This window comes from Cetorhinus maximus, chromosome 13 (assembly GCF_964194155.1).
Source record: "Cetorhinus maximus chromosome 13, sCetMax3.hap1.1, whole genome shotgun sequence".
Classification (NCBI taxonomy): domain Eukaryota; kingdom Metazoa; phylum Chordata; class Chondrichthyes; order Lamniformes; family Cetorhinidae; genus Cetorhinus; species Cetorhinus maximus.
Genome location: NC_135891.1, coordinates 58,537,711 through 58,560,862, shown reverse-complemented (window position 1 = coordinate 58,560,862; position 23,152 = coordinate 58,537,711). Strand labels below are relative to the sequence as shown.

At 42.0% G+C, this 23,152-nt stretch overlaps 1 protein-coding gene and 1 long non-coding RNA gene across 5 annotated transcripts in view; one reads left to right on the top strand and one right to left on the bottom strand.

Annotated features, from left to right (window-relative positions):
• Positions 1 to 829: 829 nt before the first annotated feature.
• Positions 830 to 2,817, bottom strand: LOC144688626 (uncharacterized). The gene is made up of 2 exons (XR_013578451.1): positions 2,691 to 2,817; positions 830 to 2,607 (listed from the first exon to the last, which is right to left on the bottom strand). It is a non-coding gene; the product is annotated as an uncharacterized LOC144688626 (long non-coding RNA).
• Positions 1,266 to 23,152, top strand: part of snx21 (sorting nexin family member 21) — a 49,138-nt gene continuing 27,251 nt past the window's right edge. For 2 of the 4 annotated variants that reach the window (XM_078555416.1, XM_078555418.1), the window contains exons 1-2: positions 1,413 to 2,298; positions 4,248 to 4,505. In XM_078555416.1, coding sequence (XP_078411542.1) covers positions 4,256 to 4,505 — 250 coding nt within the window. In that variant the 5' untranslated portion in view covers positions 1,413 to 2,298; positions 4,248 to 4,255. The other 2 variants (XM_078555417.1, XM_078555420.1) reach the window with 2 other exon arrangements.

Genomic DNA, 23,152 nt, shown 5'->3' with positions numbered 1-23,152 from the left:
CAGTTGTCCCCTTTAGTGGTATAAGTTATTCATGTAATTTGTCCAGATCAAAGAAAGGTTGAAAAGCAACCGATAAACAAGGGAAGGTCTTCGAGTATCCATATACTTTTCAGATCAAAGGACAGGTTTGGGAACTGTGTGTGATTAGTTTGAATCTCTACCTGGGCATCCCAGGTGCGTAACAGTGCCGGGAGGCATTTCTATTTTTTGATTGAGTTTTATCTGTGTGTTTTCTCACAGAAGCAGGCAATTTTATGTCTGGAGTGGGAACAGCTTGGAAATAGGCAGAAAGAGAAAGCTGCCAGGAGCTGTAGACCACGAAGGAAGAAGGCAGTGAAGCCCATAGTTGATATAGGGTATCCATAATTATGAGGTGTTTAAAATGATTTGGAGTGTCATTTCCTTCCCAAGAAATCTCATACCTCAGAGAATGGCAGGAATACTGAGGAGGATCAAAGTGAATTCCTGAGAGCTGTGGCACACTTTGGTTTGGCATCAGAAAAAGTGAAGAAACCCTCAAGATCCTGGAAAGTATAGGGGAACCACCGGGTGGAAATATAAACAGAACAGGGAGTCACCCGTTTAGATTTTCAAGCTTAAAGATTAAGGTTTTATGAAATAAAGTGTTCCCTCCATTATCTCAATCTCAACCTCAATCAGACCGTCCCTAAATCTACTCTTCTGTAAAGTGTAGTTCCAACTCTTTTAGCCTATGTTGACAACTAAGATGTTTTATATTGAAAGTTATTCTAGTGTCCCTCCTCTGCACCCGTTCTATAGCCTCAATATCAGCCACCATGTGAGTCCAAAAGTGGACACAGTACTCTAATTCAGGCCAAACCAAAATCCATTTTTTATTTCAAAAGAACATTCCTTGGATCATTTTAAAGAACGTAGAAACAAAAGATACTTCTGCAGGGCTGCATTTTGACCAGCGAAAAATGATTAATCGAGTTTACACTTCTAAGTATTCACCAGGATTTGACAATGCATGGTGACAAAGTTAGTGATGAACTAACACATATCTAGCGCTTGGAATTTGTGCTTCAGAGTTTTTGTCTGTCAAGCTCCGTCTCTTTTTGTTTGCTTTATTCGAACTGTTATATTATTGTAGTTATTTGCAAAACATGACTTTTTAGTAGTTTTGATTGGTCTGGAAAACTCATATCCAAACTCTTCCCTTCCTCTCCCACCACCAAGCGTCAAAGAAAATTCCTGCATACGTGTCAAGGGCAAAGGGTGAAACTAAGAGACACAAAGAACGTCCATTAAATAGCATCATTACTTGTATAAATGCATTTTACCATTAATAATCCGAGTTGGCACCGATTTTACTGGCCCACACAAATTGTAGGACTTGTCCACACAACGCCCGGGCTGATCTGCCAGCAAACTCCAGACACACGGTAAAAGAAACACCAAAGGAGCGTTTTATTTAAACTATTTTTACTTCATGTTGGAACTATAGGGTCCGAGTTTATTGTTAATGAACTTGCTCTGTACAAGACTTAAGTTTCAGTTCAATTTTTTCGCTGTTTGATTCCAATTTTTGCTCTGGATTGATTCTACTCCGCCGAGCACTCTCTCATGTGTCTGGTTTTCCTGCCCTTCTCCCTCGGAGTCTTTAATTTCACCTACCCTTCTTTCTCCCCGCTCTCGCCTTTTTTGCCCGCTTGTGTTCAGCCCCATTCCTGCCCTGCCGCCCTTGGGCCAGTCGGTGTCAGTGCTCGGCAGCAGAGGAGAAAAAAGAGAGCAGCGTGAAGGAACAGCCCTATCCCGGGAACTCGCTGGAGATCACGGAGCCGCCCAGCAGCAGCGCACCAGCTGAAAGTTCACTGGGAAACTCCTGTCGTGTCTGCTCACCGCTGGCAAACGAGTCAAAAGTTACTTCAAACGATTGCAACCTCTCCTAACTTTTTAAATTTTTTCGCTGGCCAGTGGAAAGGATTGTTTCTCACTCTATCTGAGAGTCCAAGTCACTGCGAATCCTGAGGGAGCTGATTTTGGCGGAGCTGACATGGAACATTTGGCTGCTTTGTAGTTTTGTGCAATACGAACGGGCCGGGAATCTGGGTGGCGCCATCGAGAACCAGCAGCGATTTTTTTCCCCCTTTCTCCGGAGATACGCGGTGCGAGCAGTCGAAGTTTGGCTCAGTTCACAAAGCTCAGGCTCCTTGAATTCCTCACTACTCGAGGGCCTCACTATTTGCGGGATGTTGGGCAACCTGTCATATATAGAGAGTTCATAATATGTAACCCGGCCACTGGGTTCTGATTATTTGTATCTTCAAGTTAAAGGTACAGCAGTGTCTTCATGGGAATGTGTTTTGAGTTTCGACAGAGCTATTGGATGTTTACTGTTCCAATCTGCCAGAGAGGCACTTTGGATTAGGTATCATTTTTGCTGCATACCTGTGACAACCATAAACAGGCTTTCTGAAGGCTCTTTTCTCAATCCTCCACTCAAAAGTCAAATGTTTTCTTAATAAGATTTTGTGGCACCATTATTGAGAATGTGGTTTTCCGAATGCCTCAGTGGGGAAATCCATTCCATAGTGCGGTAGTAAATCATTTACAATAGCTGCTTCCTCAGTGCCCTGCCCTGATCTCAGCCAGGACATTGACCAGGGCTTAGTGATAGTGGATACGGAAATGGAACTCAGCCAGTGTTGTAAGTCCTGATTGATAACCTGGTTATCCTGGCTGGGAACAGTGTGATTTGACCCAGGGTAGTTTGGCCAGCATTTATTGCCCATCCCTAATTGCCCTTGAGAAGGTGGTGGTGAGCTGCTGCCTTGGACTGCTGCAGGCCATGTGGTGTACGTACACCCACAGTGCTGTCAGGAAGGGAATTCCAGGATTTTGATCCAGCGACAATGAAGGAACAACAATATAGTTCCAAGTCAAGATGATGTGTGGCTTGGAGGGGAACTTGCAGGTGGTGGTATTCTCCTGCATCTGCTGCCCTTGTCTTTCTAAGTGGTAGAGGGCTTGGAAAGTGCTGTTGAAGGGTATGTTACTGCGATTCTCCATCCCCCCCACACAACTCACAGGTTAGTACAGTAAGTCATTGTGATACCCCCAGGGTAGTACGGTATGTTACTGTGATTCCCCAAGGTAGTATGGCATGTTACTGTGATTCACACCCAGCCCAAGCACAGGGTAGTAAGGTATGTTACTGTGATTCCCCAAGGTAGTATGGTATGTTACTGCGATTCACACCCGGCCCAAGCACAGGGTAGTATGGTATGTTACTGTGATTTCCCAGGGTACTATGGTATGTAACTGTGATTCCACCCCTCTCTCCCACCGGTTAGTATGGTATGTCACTGTGATTCTCCCCAGGATAGTATGGTATATTACTGTGATTCCCCTCAGGATAGTATGGTATGTTACTGTGATTCCCCCCAGGGTAGTATGGTATGTTGCTGTAATTCCCCCCAGGATGGTATGGTACGTTACTGTGATTCCCCCCAGGATAATATGGTATGTTACTGTATTTCCCCCCAGGGTAGTACAATATGTTACTTTGATTCCCCCTAGGAGAGTATTGTATGTTACTGTGATTCCCTCCAGGATAGTATGGCATGTTACTGTGATTCCCCCCAGGATAGTATGGTATGCGATTGTGATTCCCCCAAGGTAGTACAGCATGTTACTGTGATTCTCCCAATAGTACTGTATGTTACTGTGATTCTCCCCAGGATGTTACGGTATCTTACTGTGATTCTCCCCAGGATGTTACGGTATGTTACTCTTGTTCTCCCCAGGATGTTATGGTATGTTACTGTGATTCTCCCCAGGATGTTATGGTATGTTACTGTGATTCTCCCCAGGATGTTACGGTATGTTACTGTGATTCTCCCCAGGATTTTATGGTATGTTACTCTGATTACCTGGGGTAGTATGGTATGTAACTGTGATTCCCCCCAGGGTAGCATGGTATGTTACTGCGATTCCCCCATGGGTAGCACGGTATGTTACTGTGATTCCCCCATGAGTAGTACGGTATGTTACTGTGATTCCCCCCATCATGTTGCATTATTGTAATTCACTCCTTAAATGGAACAGGTAACTTTCACTCTGTGTTTTATGTTACAATATTCCTTCTCACTGGTTGCTGCCTTTCCTGTCCACTTTATAATGACGTTTGAATTAGTTATGGACTTCACCTTCAATGTTGTACTGTGACGCTCTGTAAGCATTGACTAGGAAAAGTGTCTTAGTTTTTCTCATGTGCCTTGCAGAGTTTGGCATGGCATCGAAAATCCTACGCAGGTTTCAAAAGAAGGTTAGAAAAGTCAACACAACAGAAGAATCAGCGGAAGATTTTCCTGAAAGATCAGAACTTGATGATGACACTGAGGGATTATCTGCATGTCTGAGTGGAACATTGAGTTTTGGAGATGCAGATGTGACAGATGAGGACTATGCCGAAACAACTGCAACGAACAGTGAGCCTGACTTTTTACACAGTTTTGAGAGTGATGGGTTTGAATATACAGGTAAATATTCCTTTTAAAAATTTGGATTGTCAGTTCTTAAAATTCCAATTTTTCATGCCATTGTTATGGTTACTACTAAATAATATAACAGCATACACCGTGCATATGAATATTTTATCAGTTGCATTTAAACTTAGCACTGTGAACCAAACCATGAGAGTACTGAACGAAGTTATTACTGAAAAAGCCATTTCATAAATTTAGTGGGTTTACAGGGAGAAAAATTGAATAGATTTTGAATCCATTCAATTAAAAAAATGAATAGATGATATCACATATTCATATGATGGAGCTGATCTGAATGACAGGTTGAAACATTGATTTTTGAGGTGGGAATAATGCAAAGGCTCTGTGTTTACTGTTATATGGAGTAAATCAGACAGGAACTTGCAGCATTGGCATAAATGCAGTTAAACGCTGAATTCCAGAAGTTGCTGTCCGAATTGTTCTGTGCCTCCACAAGCTTCAGCACTCTGGCACCTCCCAGAGAGAGTCAGCATGAAAATGCATGAAATTGTAGTACCTATCCATTAGATACCCAATGATCCCTTAGAAAAAGTTAAGGTTTGCCCATTCAGGTATAGATGAATTACGAATGGTCTGATAAGTATGAATTATTGCCAAATAACCTCAATGCACTGAAAATTGACTTTTACAAGTGTGGTGTTTCATTCTCTTCATATTTAATTATTGTTGAGGATTTGAAAAACATTTTTTAACCTTTGTTCTTTTATCACTCTTAATCCTTTCTTTGTTTCTTCATTTCACTTTGCGTATATGATTTTACATTGAATTAAATATTCTGATTTATACTTCCTAGTTTAGGCTCTATGGTAGAATTCAGGCCATTGCTACTGGAAAGATGGTGGTCGAGCCCATTAAACCATGCGTAAGGTTACACATCAGTTGACCATCACCAAGAAATACTCCTAAGGGCTTACAATGGTAACCCCATGCCCACTGCACGGTCAACCGTCTCCCACCCCTCAATTTCCATTAATTGGCTGGTTGACACGTGATCGCATTCGTTGGGCCACAGGAGACCCATGCCAGACTGCCGCCGCCCTCTTGACACAGCGTTGGGAGCAACAGCGCCACGATTAAATTCCCCCCCTCTGTGGCTCAGTCAGCTTTCTGCAATCTGATTATTTGAAGGGACACATTGATACTTTCGCTGTTCACATGTGTCCCAAATGCCCTGTCAATAGTGCGTGCTAAAATGACTCTCTAACTGGCATAATTTGCCATGCAAAAGCCCACTCAAATTTCACCGCTGACCACAAGATCCAAGCCAATATACCTTCAAGGTAAAGCAATATTTGGATGATTTATAATCCCTCAAATTAATGATTTGAAACTGTGGCAGATTATATGAGTGTTACTGTTTGATCTTTAGTGATTTTATTCAGTCCCATTTTTTTCTGGCATTTCTATCTGTCATTGTGAACTCATAGTAGTTTCCTACTGATGGTTCTGACATTATTATCTGTCAGTGAGCACTAGAACCGATAGAGCATTACTGGTGATGATGTACTGACATTCACGCTCAAGGATTAACAGTTGTGATAGCCTCATAATAATTTACAAGTTTATCTTTTGTAGAAAATGTGTTACACATTGGTGAGCTGCACAGACTTGAGCATGAATTATTAGCACTATTATCTTCTGTTTAAGGCAAAATGGAGGAAGACCATTGCTACTACTGGCCTCATGTCCTTTGCAGTTTGTTGTACAATGACAGGCTTAGTGAGCTCAGATATATACTGCTCTGCCTCACTCGAAATTAGTGCAGTGCAGGAAGGGCTGGGTGAGTTGATTTTTTTTTAAAGTGAAAGATAAAAATTATGTATAGGAAGGTCTTACTTCTGGACTCACCTCTATGTTTTAAATAAAAATATATATGATCGATAGACAGTATTTTACTATTTAGGTTTCTGTCAAGTTAGGGCTTTTAGTAGATCACTTAGTACATTTAATAATTTCTTATTTTAGAAATATATAGTTGTTCTAGCCCAAACTCTCTTTCAGGGACAGGAGAAGGATTGTTGGCATACTACATAATGCATCCTCCAAGTATTTCCACTGCCCTTGATATGAAAAAAAATGCTTCCTAATTTCATTTTCGAATGACTCCTTGTTCTAGATTCCCCCACAAGAGCAAACAACTTCTCTGTGTCTACTCTATAAAACTGTTTTAGCATTTTAATCACCTCCGTTAGATCACTACTCAACCTTATGGCTTCCTTGATGCATTAGGTCGTGACGCAATCATGTACTACTTTTATCAACTCTTAACTCAAAACCACTTGCGTTTTCCCATTACGATAACATTCTGGTTCTCACAAACATTTCCCGTAATTTGTCGCAACTAATTGCTCTTCCTATGGATTGGGGAATAGGTTAGCATATTCAAACAAGGGAGAACCTGGAAACTCAGAACAATTAATCTTGGTTCCATTCTTTTTTTAAAAAGGTATCTGACCATGTGACTTCTTTGAAGAAGTGACAATTCAAGTAGTCTGTGGAAAACTTTATGATATGCCACACCCAAACTTGCAAAAGGCATTTAACAAGTTCCATATGAGAAACAATTAAACTCCAAATTGTAGGAATTCAGGGTAGATTATTGGAATGGATAAGATATTGGCTCAAACGTAGAAAATAATTAGAGGTGTTAGTGAGTGTAATTAGTCAGGAAAACTCAGTCATGTGCCCCAGAATTCAGTTTTGAGATCACTACAGTTTCTAATGTGCACAAAATATTGATTCAGAAACTCAATGCAATGTGGTCCAAATTAGAGATGATACCAAACTGTGGTAGCTCAGAAATTATATAATGAGTTAGATTGAATATGTAAGTGGGCAGAACAGTAGCAGATGCAGTTCAATACAAACAAGTGCGAAGTACTGCACACTCTGCAGATATCTATATTGCTTAAATAATGTTGAAATCATAGCCTCCTGCTGTGCCGTATAAGTCATTTCAGCCTATTGGGCCTGTGCTGAGAATAGCAATGGATGAAGTGGAAAGAGAACTGTGGGTCTTGTCACAGAACATGACCAAACATTGCAAGGCAGTAATCAACACAGCAAACAGAATGTTCAACTACATCATCAAAGCAACAGAACTCAAGTCAGAGACATTCAAATCTGTGAAACTGTGCAGTGCTCTGACCTTAACTTGAGTAACAACTGCTATGTTTGATTTTGGTCACCTAAACACGAGAGATTTTCAGGTACCAGAAACATTATAGAGAATAATCACAAGTATGATTCCCAAGTGTCAGAAATTTAAGCCAAGTAGAACAACTAGAGAAACATGGAATGGCAAATGAAACAATGGCCTGGATTTTGCAATGGTAATGATGGCAGAACTGTTTGTCACAGTCATTACCCCACTGAAGCTGACAGCAACTTTGGAATTTCGCACAAGTTTAGAATAACACAGAAATCAAGAAGTTCCTGTCAGTGATTCTATGCTTCTCTGCAGGGTGCACTGCTGAGGTTCGCCCAGACAATAATCCCTAAGCAATCAGTAAATTGATGAAAACTTCCACTTTTACTGTGTTAGTCTCGAAGTAAAAATCCTTGAAATGTTAGACCTTGTTGAGTGAGGTGTTACTAAATATTTAATGGTGTACTAACTTCATAATTACAGCTAGACAACCTCACTGGCCCTGAAGAGCTAATTTTGTATTTGTGAAATGTCAAATTTCTCCATTATATTAAAAAATAACTCCACATATTTTTGAATTAATTCTTAAAAGCTTGATTATCTTTAATTTAGCTTCTATCTTAATCTAACCATTAACATTTATTTTGCTACCTGAAAAGCTTTTAACTTCCTAGTTTGCTGTCTGTGAAAATACTTCAATGTATCTGGCTGCTTACCCATTTGCTGACATCACTGCTGCTGGCGTCTGGAGATCCCCTGACTTGACACCAGATTTAAACTGACATTGGGAAAGGGGGAGCCCATGCCACAGAGATCACTAGATCCATGTGGGCATCTTTCTTCGAGGTCAATGATGAGCACCATGATGACCACAAAATCTAGTCCATGATGTTAGCTTTAATTCCTGGAAGAAAACTTGTGTTTAGCTATTTTTTTGTTTGACCTCATCAGACATTTCCACCTTGGTACACCTATGCACTGTGCATTGATGGGGCTGTATTTGAGAAAAATTTTGAAGGTGCAAAATAAATTTTTCTGAATATAATTGTCAGAAGTATAACTTTCCCTAATTGCTTCTTCCATCACAGAGCTGATTTGTGCTTCTGTACAGTGATTTTCATTTACGCACCCTGGTAACTACTAACGCAGTTACTTTATTTTAGAATTCTATCACTTTTACAGCAATTTGAATTTAAAGCTACAAATCGTTCACCTACATTATATTTATAGTACTGTATACTGTTTACATGGTACAATACAGATCCTTATTTGTCGAAACAAATAACCACAGGATCTTACAACACAGAAGGAAACCACTTGGCATATTGTGTCTATGCTCCTTGAAGCAGCTATCCAATTAGTTCCATTACCTTGCTCTTTCTACACGTTTCCTTTTTTAAAAAGTTACTATTGAATCTGCTTCCACTGCCATTTCAAGTGAAGCATACCAGATGAAAATAACTCATTGCTTAAAAATATTTCTCCTCATTTGCCTCATGTTCTTTTGCCAGTAAGCTTTAATCTGTGTCCTCTGGTTACCAATTCACCTCCAAGTGAAAAAACATTTCTCCTTATTTATTAAAACTTGCCTTAAACCATTCTACACCAAGGAAGACAATCACAGCTTCTCGTGCCTTGCCATTTCCTACATTACAATTACTACATTTCAAAAGCATTAAATTGGCTGTTAAACACTTTGGAATGACCTGTGGCCAGGAAAGGAGTTATATAAACCCAAGTCTTTTCTTTCAGCTGAAACCTCTCAGTCCTCATATCATTATCTTAAATTTCCTCTGCTCCCTCTCCAAGACTAAGATCAAGGTTATGGTAGCATAGTGGTTATTTTACCAGCCAAATGATCCAGTGATTTGAGCAGAAATCCTGTGAAGGCTGTTGGGGTATTTAATTTTTTAAATAAAATCCAGAATTAAAAAATGATAGTATCAATATTGGTGACCATGAAACTAGCAGATTATTTTAAAAACCATCTGGTTCACTGATGCTCTCTAGGGAAAGAACTCTGCTATCCATACATGGTCTGGCCTATTTGTAATTCCAGCTCTACAGCAATGTAGTTTGCTCTTAACTATGCTCTAATATAGCCTAGCAAGTGATTCAGTTGTATTTAAGAAGGTGGCTCGCCACCACTTTCTTTAGGGCAATTAGGAAAAGACAAATTCTGGCCTTATTTTGAACACACGCATCCTTTGAATGAAAATGAAGAAATAATCTTTCCTAAAATGTAATGCCCAGAATTTGACACAATACTCTAGATAAGGCCTAACCAGTGATTTCTAATGGTTTAACATAACTTCCTTGCTTTTGTAGTAGTTAATATATGTTCGTATGGTTGGAGAAGCACATATAGTTTGATGTTGAGGTTAACAATCCATTCAATGGCTTTAGCTGACACACTGTGAATTGTGTGATGCACCAGGAATGGGTTTCTCAGGACAGGACTTCAGTCTGACCTGGATTTCCTCACGTTCCACTTGTGGAGCAAATGGCCACATCTTCCCTGGCCCATCCTCAAGGGATGGAGGATTGTCCAGGTTTTCCGTGGAAGGTTGAGATCCGAGACCGAACCACTAGAGTCAGTAACCAGGTTGTCATTGATGGTGTTTGCAGTCAACTGGGAGGTGCACCATTGAAACGTCATCAGTTTGTAGGGTGTGGAGTGTGTTCCAGTACAGCCTGTGGCATTTCAGATGGCAGCGTGTTTTTTTTTTGGAGGCTCTGTGTCAGTAGGAATGCTTCATTAGCTGTCAGCTGATGGTGTTCTTTGAGGAGGATATTTTCCTTGCGGACATCAGGAGGTTCAATGTGTGCTAGCACATGACGCCACTGGAGTGTGGTGGTCTCAGTGTTCCAGGAATAATCCTCATGACTTCCTGGAGGTGGGTATCGACCACATTTGTGGTCTAGGTTGAAGAGCTGTATTCTCCTCAAAAAGCAGAATACTCCCGGTGGTGAAATTCTGAAATAAAAATGCTGGAAACACTCAGCTGGTCAAGCAGCATCCGTGGAGAGAGAAATAGAGTTAATGGCCAGCATCTTAGGGTCGGCATGCGGGGGCGGGCCCAGCTCACAGATGCGTAAAATGACGTGCGATAACGTCAGGCGTGTGTCCCAACGTCACCGCTCGTCATTCCGACCTTCAGTTCGGTGGGCGCATACCGGAGTCGACTGCGCGCCCGCCGAACTGTCAAAGGCCTATTAAGGCCATTTAAAAGCTAATTAAAATAAATAATGGAGCTGCCCGTCCAACCTTAAGGTTGGCAGGCAGGCAAAGAGCCCAGGCAGCCTTTGCATTTATCATAAAACCTCATGCACGGGTGGGATGAGGTTTCATGAAGGATTTATGAATCAAATTAATTTTTTAATTAAAATTCATTGACGTCTCCCAGCTCATGTGACACTGTCACATGAGGGGACATGTCTGAAAATGTTTTTTTTCTCTTTATTTAAATTTTTCAAAATGAAATTAGAGGTGCCTCGGAGATTTCTGTGCTCTTTCGTGTGCATGCACGAAAGATCACAGGCCCCTACTCAGCCTCCTCTCCCTGCCCGCACAGGGAGTGCTCAGCACTTCCAGGTGCGCGTCACGCTGGGCGGGCCTTAATTAGCCCACCCACGTAAAATGGCGGCGCGCAGCCGATTGCGGGAGGCGATCGGCTGTGCGCCCATTCCTACTCAGCACCCCCTGACAGGGTGAAAATTCTCCCCAATATGTCAGGTCAAGGACCTTGCATCAGAAACTTTCTTAAAAGTGGGAGGGGAGGGGAAGATGTGCTTGGCAGTGGCAGAAATGATAGAAATAATTTGTTGAATATGGAGGCTGATGGGATGTAAGGTGGGGGTAAGTGGAACCATATCCAGGTTCTGGGAGGGAGGGAAAGGTGAGAGCAGGCATGCAGAAAATGTGGTGGACATGGTCAAGGGTCTTGCCAACTATGGTGGGGTGAGACGGGCTGATGGAAAAGGATGACATATCAGAAGCGCTGTTGTGGAAGGTTGCATCATCGGAACAAATGTGACGGAGAATGTGAAACTAGGAGAATGGAATGGAATACTTACAGGCTGCAAGGTGTGAGGAGGTGTAGTTGCGGTAAGAATGGGAATTGATAGCCCATCACCAGAAATGGAGACGGAGACATCAAGGAAGTGAAAGGAAAAGTTGGAAATGGACTAAGTGAAACTGAGAGAAGGGTGGAAATTGGAAGCAAAGTTGATGAAGTTTTTTAATTCAGGGTGAGAGCAGGGCATGCCACCAATAAAGTCATCAAATGTACTGGAAAGAGATTTGAGGGAAGGGACCAGAGTAGTGCTGGAACAAGGAATGTTCCACATATCCCATAAAAAGATAGGCCTAGCTGGGACCCATTCAGCTACCCATCGCAACACCTTTTATTTGGAGAAAATGGGATGAGTTAAAAGAGAAGTTGTTCAGTGATAGAATAAGTGGGTCATGAGGACTCGAAACGTCAACTCTTTTCTTCTCCGCTGATGCTGCCAGACCTGCTGAGTTTTTCCAGGTAATTCTGTTTTTGTATAGAATAAGTTCAGCCTATCAGAGGATGGCGGTGGTCAGTAGAAACCAGTTGGGCCTCCATTCCGGGAAGAATTAGAGAGCCCTCAGACTGTCCAGGTGCAGGGATAGAGGTGTAGAGTGATTGCACACCCATGGTGAAGAGGAAACTGTTAGGACCAGGAAATTGGAAACTGTTAAAGTGACTGAAAGCATCAGAAGAGTCACGTAGGGATAGAGTGGATAAGGGAAGAAAAATAGAATTGAGGTAGGAAGAAATCAGTTCATTGGGACAGGAACAGGCTGAAATGATAGGTCTACCAGGGAAGTACTATTTTATGGATCTTGGGAAGGTGATAGAAGTGAGCTGTATGAAGTTGGGGAACCATGAGGTGGAAAGATCACTGGAGGAGATGAGGCCAGTGATTGTTTTGGAAACAATGGCTTGATGTTCATTGGTGGGGTCATGGTCCAGGGGGAGGTGGAAGGAAGTGTTGGAGATTTGGTATTCAGCCTCTGCAAGGTAGCGGTCAGTTCACTAAACAACAACAGCACCTCTCCCTTGTCAGCAGGTTTGATAATCATGTCAGAGTTAGACCTGAAAGAACAGAGTGCAGCAAGTTCAGAGGGAGACAGGTTTTAGTGAGTGAGTAGAAGAATTGAGACAGCCAGTGTCATGCTGGCAATTCTCAATAAAAAGACCAAGAGTGGGTAAGAGGTCAGAGGGAGGGGTCCAGTGGAGGCAGAACACTAGAGACCGTTGAGTGGGCAGAGGACTCCTGGCCAAAGAAGTGGACACAGAGGCAAAGGCAACAGAAGAGGAGCTCAAAGTCAAGCCCAGCTCAAAATTCAATGAGGTGGGAGAGAAATATAGCTGAGCCCTTTGCTGACTCCAGATCATTCAGCATCAGAGGGTGGAAGGTTGGGGGGGTATCACACATACATAACATGAGGTGAGATTCGAGGAAGGGGTGGGGTCAGAAGGAAGTGAAGGGGAAGAGAGTACTCTACTGTTGGGTAGACTAAGATGAATGAAGCAGTGAATTGTGTTAGTTCTGCTATAATAGGTAGTGTTCCTAAGACATGAGATTTAGGAAATGAATTAAGTACTCAGTTGGAATATTAATGTGGAATGGATCCATCATTGAACTGTTTCCCCATTTTCCTCAAGGTGTGTTTGGTGAGTTTTATTGTATTGCTTGTTGTGTTTCACTCCCAGATGTATTAATCTCTTGCTTCTCTGTCCTTATGTGGATATGTAAACCTGTGTATGTGTGCTTCTCTGATATGACACCAGTTGTGAGCAGGGATTGTAGTCTTTGCTTGAGATGTGAAGTTCCATGAAACATATATCTAACTTTATATTTACACCAAATATGGTATTTTTGTTTTAATTTTAAGGAGTATTTAGAAATTTGTTTGAAGGGATGAATGAAAACACAAATACTCACAACTTGTCCCACACAACAATTGGCTAGTTACAATCACACATTAAACTACACAAAGGACCAGAGTGCATCATTCAACCTAACATTTACCCAATTAACTCTACCCAATGATATATCAATTTGAGTTATAGGAACATAAGATTCATATTACATTGGAAAGAAAGATATTATTGTGGATTTATGAGCCTTGGGCTCAAGGGGTAACAGTGTGCCATAAAAAGGATTTACTGTTGCTTCAGAATGGTTCTTGGAGACACTTGTTTTGGCTTAACAAGCAGTCACTATATATTAACTTCAAAGCCAGTAATTAGCACATTGCAACTTAATGTTGATGAAACATATCTGCGTTTTATTTTAATTTTACATTTTAAATAATTACATCTTTGCAATTTTTAATTAAATTTTTGATTTTTTAATTTTTCCCCCCACTTCTATATTTCAGTCTCTTGTACAACATACGAACATACGAATTGGGAGCAGGAGTAGGCCACTTGGCCCCTCAAGCCTGTTCTGTCATTGAATAACATCATGGCTGATCCGAATGTAACCTCAACCCCACATTCCTGCCTGCCCCCAATAACCTTTCACCCCCTTGCTAATCAAGAATTATTCTAGCTCTGCCTTAAAAATATTCTAAGACTCTGCTTCCACTGCTTTTTGAGGAAGAGAGTTCCAAAGACTCACAGCCATACGAGAGAAAAAAATTCTCCTCAGCTCTGTCTTAAGTGAGCAATCCTTTATTTCTAAACAGTGACCCCCTTGTTCTAGATTCTCCCATGAGGAAACATCCTCTCCACATCCACCCTGTCAAGACCCCCAGGATCTTAAAGGTTTCAATTAAGTCACCTCTTACTCTTATAAATTCCAGTGGATACAAGCCTAATCTGTCCAGCCTTTCCTCACAAGACAACCTGCCCATTCCTGGTATTGGTCTAGTAAACCTTCTCTGAACTGCTTCTAAGGCATTTACATCTTACTTTAAAGAAGGAGACCAGTACTGTACACAAAACTCCAGATGTGGTCTTACTAATACCCTGTACAACTGAAGCATAACCTCCCTACTTTTGTAATCAATTCCCCTCACAATAAATGATAACATTCTATTAGCTTTCCCAATTACCTGCTGTACCTGCATACTAACCTTTTGTGATTCATGCACTAAAACACCGAGATCCCTCTGAATCTCGGAGCTCTGCAATCTCTCATCATTTAGATAATAAACTTCTTTTTTATTCTTCCTGCCAAAATGAACGATTTCACATTTGCCCACATTATACTCCATTTGCCAGGCCTTTGCCGGCTCACTTAACCTATCTGTTTCACTTTGTGGCATCCTTACATCCTCTTCACAATTTACTTTCCTGCCTACCTTTGTGTCGTCAGAAATTTAGCAACCATTCCTTCGGTCACTTCATCCAAGTCATTTATATAAATTGGAGAAAGTTGAGGCCCCAGCACTAATCCCAGTGGCACACCGCTTGTCACACCCTGCCAACCAGAAAAAGACTCATTTATGCCAACTCTCTGTTTCCTGTTAGCTAGCAAATCTTCTATCCATGCCAATATGTTACCCCCTATACCATGAGCTTTTATTTTCTGCAATAACCTTTGATGTGGCATTTTATCAAACGCCTTCTAGAAATATAAGTACAGTACATCCACCGGTTTACAGTACATGTGACTCCTTCAAAGAACTCCAATAAATTGGTTAACCATCATTTCCCTTTTACAAAACCATGTTGACTCTGCCTGATTGTCTTGAATTTTTCTAACTGCCCCGTTAGAACATCTTTAATAATAGCTTCTAACATTTTCTCTATGACAGATGTTAGGCTAACTGGCCTATAGTTTCCAGCTTTTTGTCTCCCTCCCTTTTTGAATAAAGGAATTATATTTGCTATTTTCCAATCTAATGGAACCTTCCCCGAATCTAGGGAATTTTGGAAAATTAAAACCAGTGCATCGACTATCTCACTAACCATTTCTTTCAAGACCTTAGGGTGAAGTCCATCCAGACCTCGGGATTTGTCAGCCCATAGCCCCAACAATTTGCTCAGTATCACTTCCCTGCTTATCATAATTTTTTCCAAGTTCCTCCTTCCTTTCCATTTCTTGATTTATAGCTATTTCCGGGATGTTACTTGTGTCATCTATAGTGAAGACTGAAGCAAAATACCTGTTTAATTCATCTGCCATCTCTCTATTTTCCATTATCAGTTCCCCAGACACACACTCTATAGAACCAACACTCACTTTGTTCAGTCAGTCTTTCCACCCCACCCCCACTAGAGCTGTACCTTGAGTGTCCTGCCATCCATTCTTAATTAGCACATTTTCTTAGATAATATCACCTCCTTCAACACCTCTTTGATCCTTTTGTCTGTGACATCTTTTGATTATCTGCTCCTATCACTGCTTGCTTGTCCCTACAACCACCACCCCACCCCTCAACTTCTCTCTCCCCCCGCCCACCTTAAACCAGCTTATATTTCACCCCTCTCCTAACTATACTCAGTTCTGTTGAAGGGTCGTGAGGACTCGAAACGTCGACTCTTTTCTTCTCAGCTGTACCTTGAGTGTCCTGCCATCCATTCTTAATTAGCACATTTTCTTAGATAATATCACCACCTTCAACACCTCTTTGATCCTTTTGTCTGTGACATCTTTTGATTATCTGCTCCTATCACTGCTTGCTTGTCCCTACAACCACCACCACCCCCCCCAACTTCTCTCTCTCCTCCCCCCCCCCCCCCCCCCCCCCCCCAACCTTAAACCAGCTTATATTTCACCCCTCTTCTAACTATACTCAGTTCTGTTGAAGGGTCGTGAGGACTCGAAACGTCGACTCTTTTCTTCTCCACCGATGCTGCCAGACCTGCTGAGTTTTTCCAGGTAATTCTGTTTTTGTTTTGGATTTCCAGCATCCGCAGTAGTTTTTTGTTTTTAACTCACTTTGTTCACCCTTTCCAAATAGTTGTTTCTTCCTGTGTACAGTGCATCATTCAAAAGTGATTGCCTTTGAAAGGTCTGAGGAATACTCTGGAACAAAATTTCAATACTTGGAGTTCAGATGCAATATTCAAGTGGTTCCTTTATTACGCATGCGGGGAGCAAACGCTGGGCAATCCAGGCGCTTCTTCACTGAGGTTCAAATGAGCACCGTTTATATATCTTTTACTATCAGTTACAACTTAATGGTGTTAGTTAGACAAAGGCCACAGCACAGTGGGCTGATAATTGTGTTCTTGTACAGTAATTGCAGTGCAGAGACTAAGCATTGTCCTTTTGAATATAGCAAAGAATGTATGTTTGTTCGATACAAAAAGATTACAGGGGCTGACTGGATGTGGTTCAAGGCTATCAGGTGGTGTGAAATGGCTTCCCCGCCCGTGTGTCTCCCATTTCCTAATTGCTAATTTACAGCTGAGCCCTTTGTACAGGTTTTTAGCTTTCATGTAAGGCTGTGATTGTCTGTGTATGCTTTGGCACCCCAGCTGCTGGTCCTGGCTGGCGCTTTAAAATAAATCCAAATTTTCTGCATCTTCACCTTGTTTTAAATTTCTTTCTGTAATCCACAAGTGTATTTTGGATGATTGGGCTCTTTTTGATTATGTTAGATTGGCAATAGTATTGAGGGTGGGCATATGGCAACACTGAAACACCTGCAATAGAGGTTTCCTTCAAAGCAAACTAAATCAAGGTGTTGAATTACAACTATGATGTAAGACAATGTGGTTTGTATTTGGTCTGACATGTTTCAGTTAATGGTTAACAATGTCCTAAGTGTGACTTTCTCTTTACTCTGTTGATTATATCTTTTGTTAAAGAGGCAGTGTCTGGAATACCAGGGCACAAAGTTTTGCCAGTGAGGTTTAAACCTGAGTTAGTGCATCAGCAAGGATACTGTCCATGCCAGGGATGTGGAATGTTTAGGTGATCTGGGAATATTCAAAGTCCATCTTTTGAGGAAGTCTATTCAGAGTTAGAGTTCTGAATTTTCCTCTGTTGGGAATCACACTTAACCAAAGCCATTAGTTTCAGAACTCTACCTGTTCAACTCCTGATTAAGTGTCCTCTAAAGGGTCTGGAGGTTTTACAGGGTGGTTAGCACTCAGGAGACAAGTGATGGTCAAGCTTCTCTGGGCAGTCTGCAAGGGAATACTGGGTATCTCACTCGGTGAGTGCCAGACCTTCTGATCATAGGACTGAGCTGCTCTTGTCCAGCTTAGCTCCCGTCTGTCCACCTTGGTAACCTGTGGGATCAGCGGTTCAAACCCAAGGACTGTGGTTAGGCTGATTGTCAGGAGATTGGCGTGTTTAAATGGGACTTTGCCCTCTTTAGGGAGTACTGGTTCAGTGTCCAGTTCGGGCCAAACACTGCCTGATGGACTTGTGGTCAAAGGTGTTTCTCTGCATAAATATTTCCATAAGGGACAGGTGGTACGGCACAGTCCAACTACTTGGGGCGTTCCGCGGCCAGACCAATCCTTCGCAACACTGGAGACAGGCAGAACGTCAGCACATAGTGATGCTTGGGGCTGAATTTTCTGTTCGGCATGTGGGGGCGGGCCCCACATGCCGACGCGTAAAATGACGTGCGGTGACGTCAGGTGTGTGTCCCGACATCACCGCCCGGCATTCTGATCTTCAGTTCGGCAGGCATGCACCGGAGTCGGCTGCACGTCCACCAAACTGCCAAAAGCCTGTTAAGGCCATTAACCACCGAATTAAAGTCATTGTCAGGGCTTCCCGTCCAGCCTTGGGGTTGGGCAGGCGAAGAGCCCAGGCGGCCTTCGCATTTCTCATGAAACCTCATCCATGGGTGGGATGAGGTTTCATGAAGGGTTTATAAATTAAATAAAAATTTTTATTAAAATTCATAAACATGTCCCAGCTCATGTGACACTGTCACATGAGGGGACATGTCTGCATAATTTTATTTCTTTATTTTAAACATGCTTTGAGCTAAACTTAATCTCCCTGAGGCATGAAACTGCCTTAGGGAGATTTCTGCGCTCTTTCGCGCATGCGCATGCGCGAAAGATCGCAGGCCCTGATTCTCCCTCCTCCCCCTGCCCGCACAGGTAGCGCTGAGCGCTTCCGGGTGCATGTCACACTGGGCGGGCCTTAATTGGCCCGCCCACGTAAAATGGCGGCGCACAGCCGATCACGGGCAGCAATCGGCTGCGCATCCGCCGGCTCCTGCTCAGCCCGCCTGACGGGGAGAAAATTCTCCCCTTGGTGTTTGCATACCGCCACCGTGCAGGAGTGAGGAATGGGCCAGACCTGTGCCACGTACAACAACACCAACAGTGCCTCACACCTGATGGCCAGGTTCTTACCCACAATGGAGAGGAGTGTTGCTCCCACATGCCCAGTTTTCTTTTCACCATAGCCACTCACTCCTTCCAGTTTCTAACACATGCCGTGGTCCCTCTGAACCATATGCCCAGCACCCTCAGGCCATCTGTCTTGACGGTGAAGGAGACAAAGGATTGGTCAGCCCAGTTCCCAAAGAACATGGCCTCGCTCTTGCCACGATTTACCTTGGCTCCTAAGGTCAGTTCGAACTGGTCGTAGATGTTGATCAGTCTGCGCAGCGACAGCGGTCCGAGCAGAAGACGGTGACATTGTCTATGTAGAGGGGGGCTTTAACCTGAGTGCCTCCACTGCCCGGGATTGTCACTCCTCTTATGCCCTGATCCTTCCTGATAGACTCAGCAAAGGGTTCTATGCAGCACACAAACAGGACCGGGGAGAGTGGGCAGCCCTGCCTGACTCCAGATTTAATTGGAAAGCTTTCTGATTCCCACCCATTGATTGAAACTGCGCTACTGATGTTTGTGTAGAGCAGTTGGATCCAGTTGTGGATTCCCTTCCCAAACCCCATTTTAGAGAGCACATCCATCATGTAGATGTGCGATACTCTGTCAAAGGCCTTCTCCTGGTCCAGGCTGATGAGGCAGGTGCGCACACCCCTGTCCCATACATGGGCAATCATATCCCTGAGTAGCGCAAGACTGTCAGAGATCTTCCTGCCAGGTTGGATCACCAACTCCGGAGCAGACCTGATGCCACCTTAATACTTCAGTTCCACCAGCATCTATTTTAGAGTAGAGTAAGCTTACAATAAAGAGTCATACAGTTGGCATTTGTGGGGGAAGAAACAGTTAAAATTTCAAATCAACAAAAAAAGTTAACTAAAGAAATTAAAGATAGTATCAAACTTAAAGAAAAAGCATATAATTGCACAAATATGGGTGCCAGGCCAAAAGATTGGACAGAATATAAAAAACAGCAAAGAATGACTAAAAGATTAATAAGGAGGGGAAAATTAGAGTACAAGACAAAGCTAGCTAGAAATATAAAAATAGATAGTAAGAGTTTCTATAGCTATTTAAAAAATATAAGAATTAACAAAGTGAGTATTGGTCCTATAGAAAGTGAGACTGGGGAATTAATAATGGAAAATAAGGAGATGGCAGATGAATTGAACAGATATTTTGCATCAGTCTTCATTATAGAGAATACAATAAACATTCCAGAAATAGTTGTAAATCAGGAAACGGAAGGAAGGGAGGAACTTAAGAAAATTACAATCATCAGGGAAGTGGTACTGAGCAAATTGTTGGAGCTGCAGGCGACAAGTCCACAGGTCCTGATGGACTTCATCCTCAGGTCTTGAAAGAAGTGGCCCATGAGATAGCTGATGCATTGGTTTTAATTTTCCAAAATTCCCTAGATTCGGGGAAGGTTCCATTAGATTGGAAAATAAAAAATGTAACTCCTTTATTCAGAATGGGATGGAATCAGAAAGCAGGAAACTAAAGGCCAGTTAGCTTAACATCTATTTTAGGAAAATGTCAGAAGCTATTGTCAAAGACGTTATAGCAAGGCACTTAGAAAAAATCAAGGTAACCAGGCTGAGTCAACTTGGTTTTGTGAAAGGGAAATCATGTTTAACCAATTTATTGGAGTTCTTTGAAGAAGTAACATGTGCTGGGAATAAAGAAGATAGATGTACTGTACTCAGATTCCAGAAAGCATTTGATAAAATGCCACATCAAAGATTATTGGGGAAAATAAAAGCTCATGATATCATACCATATTGGCATGGATGGGAGATTGGCTAGCTAACAGGAAACAGAGTAGGCATAAATGTGTCATTTTCTAGTTGGCAAGATGTAACAAGTGGAGTGCCACCGGTATCAGTGCTGGGGTCTCAACTTTTTACAATTCAAATAAATGACTTGGATGAAGGGACCAAAGGAATGGTTGCTAAATTTGCTGATGACACAAAGATAGGTAGGAAAATAGGTTGTGAGAAGGACAAAGGGGTATAGATAGATTAAGTGAATGGAAGAAATCTGGCAAATGGTGAAAATATTGGAAACTGTGAAATTGTCCATTTTGACAGGAAAAATAAAAAGAAGCATATTATCAAAATGGTGAGAGATTGCAGAGCTCTGAGATGCAGAGGGATCTGGGTGTCCTGGTGCATGAATCACAAAAAGTTAGTATGCAGGTACTGCAAGTAATTAGGAAACTAATAGAATGTTATCATTTATTGTGAGGGGAATTGAATACAAAAGTAGGGAGGGTATGCTTCACTTATACAGGGCATTGATGAGACCACATCTGGAGTACTGTGTACAGTATTGGTGATCTTTTTTGGGGAAGGATGTAAATACATTGGAAGTAGTTCGAAGAAGGTTTACTAGACTAGTACCCGGAATGGGCAGGTTGTCCTATGAGGAAAAGTTGGACAGGCTAGGCTTGTATCCACTGGAGTTTAGAAGAGTAAGAGGATACTTGATTGAAACATATAAGATCCTAAGGGGTCTTGGCAGGGTAGAGGTGAAAAGGATGTTTCCTCATGTGAGAGAATCTAGAACAAGGGGGTCACTGTTTAAAAATAAGGGGTTGCCCATGTCAGACAGAGACAAGGAGAAATCTTTTCTCTTGGATGGTTGTAAGTCTTTGGAGTTCTCTTCCTCAAAAGGCGGTTTAAGTAGAGTATTTGAGTATTTTAAGGCAGAAATAGATAGATTCTTGATAAGCAAAGGGGTGAAAGGTTATGGGGATAGGCAGGAATGTGGAGTTGAGGTTACAACCAGATCAACCATGATCTTACTGAATAGTGGAGCAGGCTTGAGGGGCTGAGTGGCCTACTCCTCTTAATTTGTATGTTTGTAATGACCTTTCATCAGTGCACTTGCTATTGGAGAGAATCTCAAGATGCCCTCCAAATGCAGGTGAAACATTGAGCGAAGAGCTGACTGCCTGTTTGACACTAACAGTAAAGCCTTAAGGGTGCTTTCCATGAGCCACCCTAGAATCTTTTGAACTTTGAGTTTCCTTTATTTATGCCAGTGCTCTTGCATCCAGTGTCCAAACTTGATTTTTGTGACAGTCCTGGCTCAGTCGGTGCAGGATCGGACCCAGGTTTGATCCCGATGTCAGGGCCCTGACCAGAAATGGCCCAGAGGCAGGCTACAGAAATCAGCTTTAACATGATAAACCAACTAACCCATACAGAATCTGAATAAAGGAAAGACCAACTGAGATCTGTTGATACTGAAAGCAGGATTCTTCTTTCTGCACTCAGCCTACAAGGGTCTAAAAGCTACACGGTTCTTAGCCAAAGAGACTGAAAGAATTTTTTATGGCTTCCTGTTTTCTGTAGTTTGAGAGTGAATGCTAATATGTTCAATGAGTCAGTTTTACATTCTCTTATCACCTAATACAAACATTGCCAGAGATTGGTTAATGGCGTTAGTGCTTAGATACTGTATGTAGGGCTGCCAACAGAATGAGTGTACAATATGTACAAATAACTGATAATAAACAGAATGTAACCACGTATTTATGGTCCATTGTTTAAATCTTTTTGACACATAGATTTTTTTCCATTCAGTAAGGAATGGTGCCAACAGTTGTAACTTGCTGAATATTGGTGGGCAGTGTTCATCCTGCAGGTCTGAGGCTGGTAAAGCATTGCTAGAGATCGATGGAAGAAATAATCTGTAGGTGATAAATAGCCGTAGAGTCCCCTGATAAATATCATGCAGAGTGATCTCGCTGAAGCTCATGTGAGATGATAAATAATGAGAGTTAATCTCTCTTTGTGGATCCCCACCATCTAACTTACAAGAAAGGGCTTGCATTTAATCAGCATCCCTCCTAAGATGGACATCACAGCCAGTGAAATGCTTATGAAGTATAATTGCTGTTTTAATGTAGAGAAAGGTGGCAGCCAACTTGTGCACAGCAAGATCCCATAAACAGCAATGAGATCAAATTTATCTTAGTACTGTTGGTTGAGGGATAAATATTGGCCAAGATTTTGCAGAACTTTCCTATTTTTCCACGAATAATTTCACGGAATCTTCATAAGTGGAGTGCTATGGAGACAAAGGAAATCAGAGACAGACACTCCAAATAGCTTTTTCACTCTACATAACAGGATCAAAAAACAGCAGTAATGAAGATCACC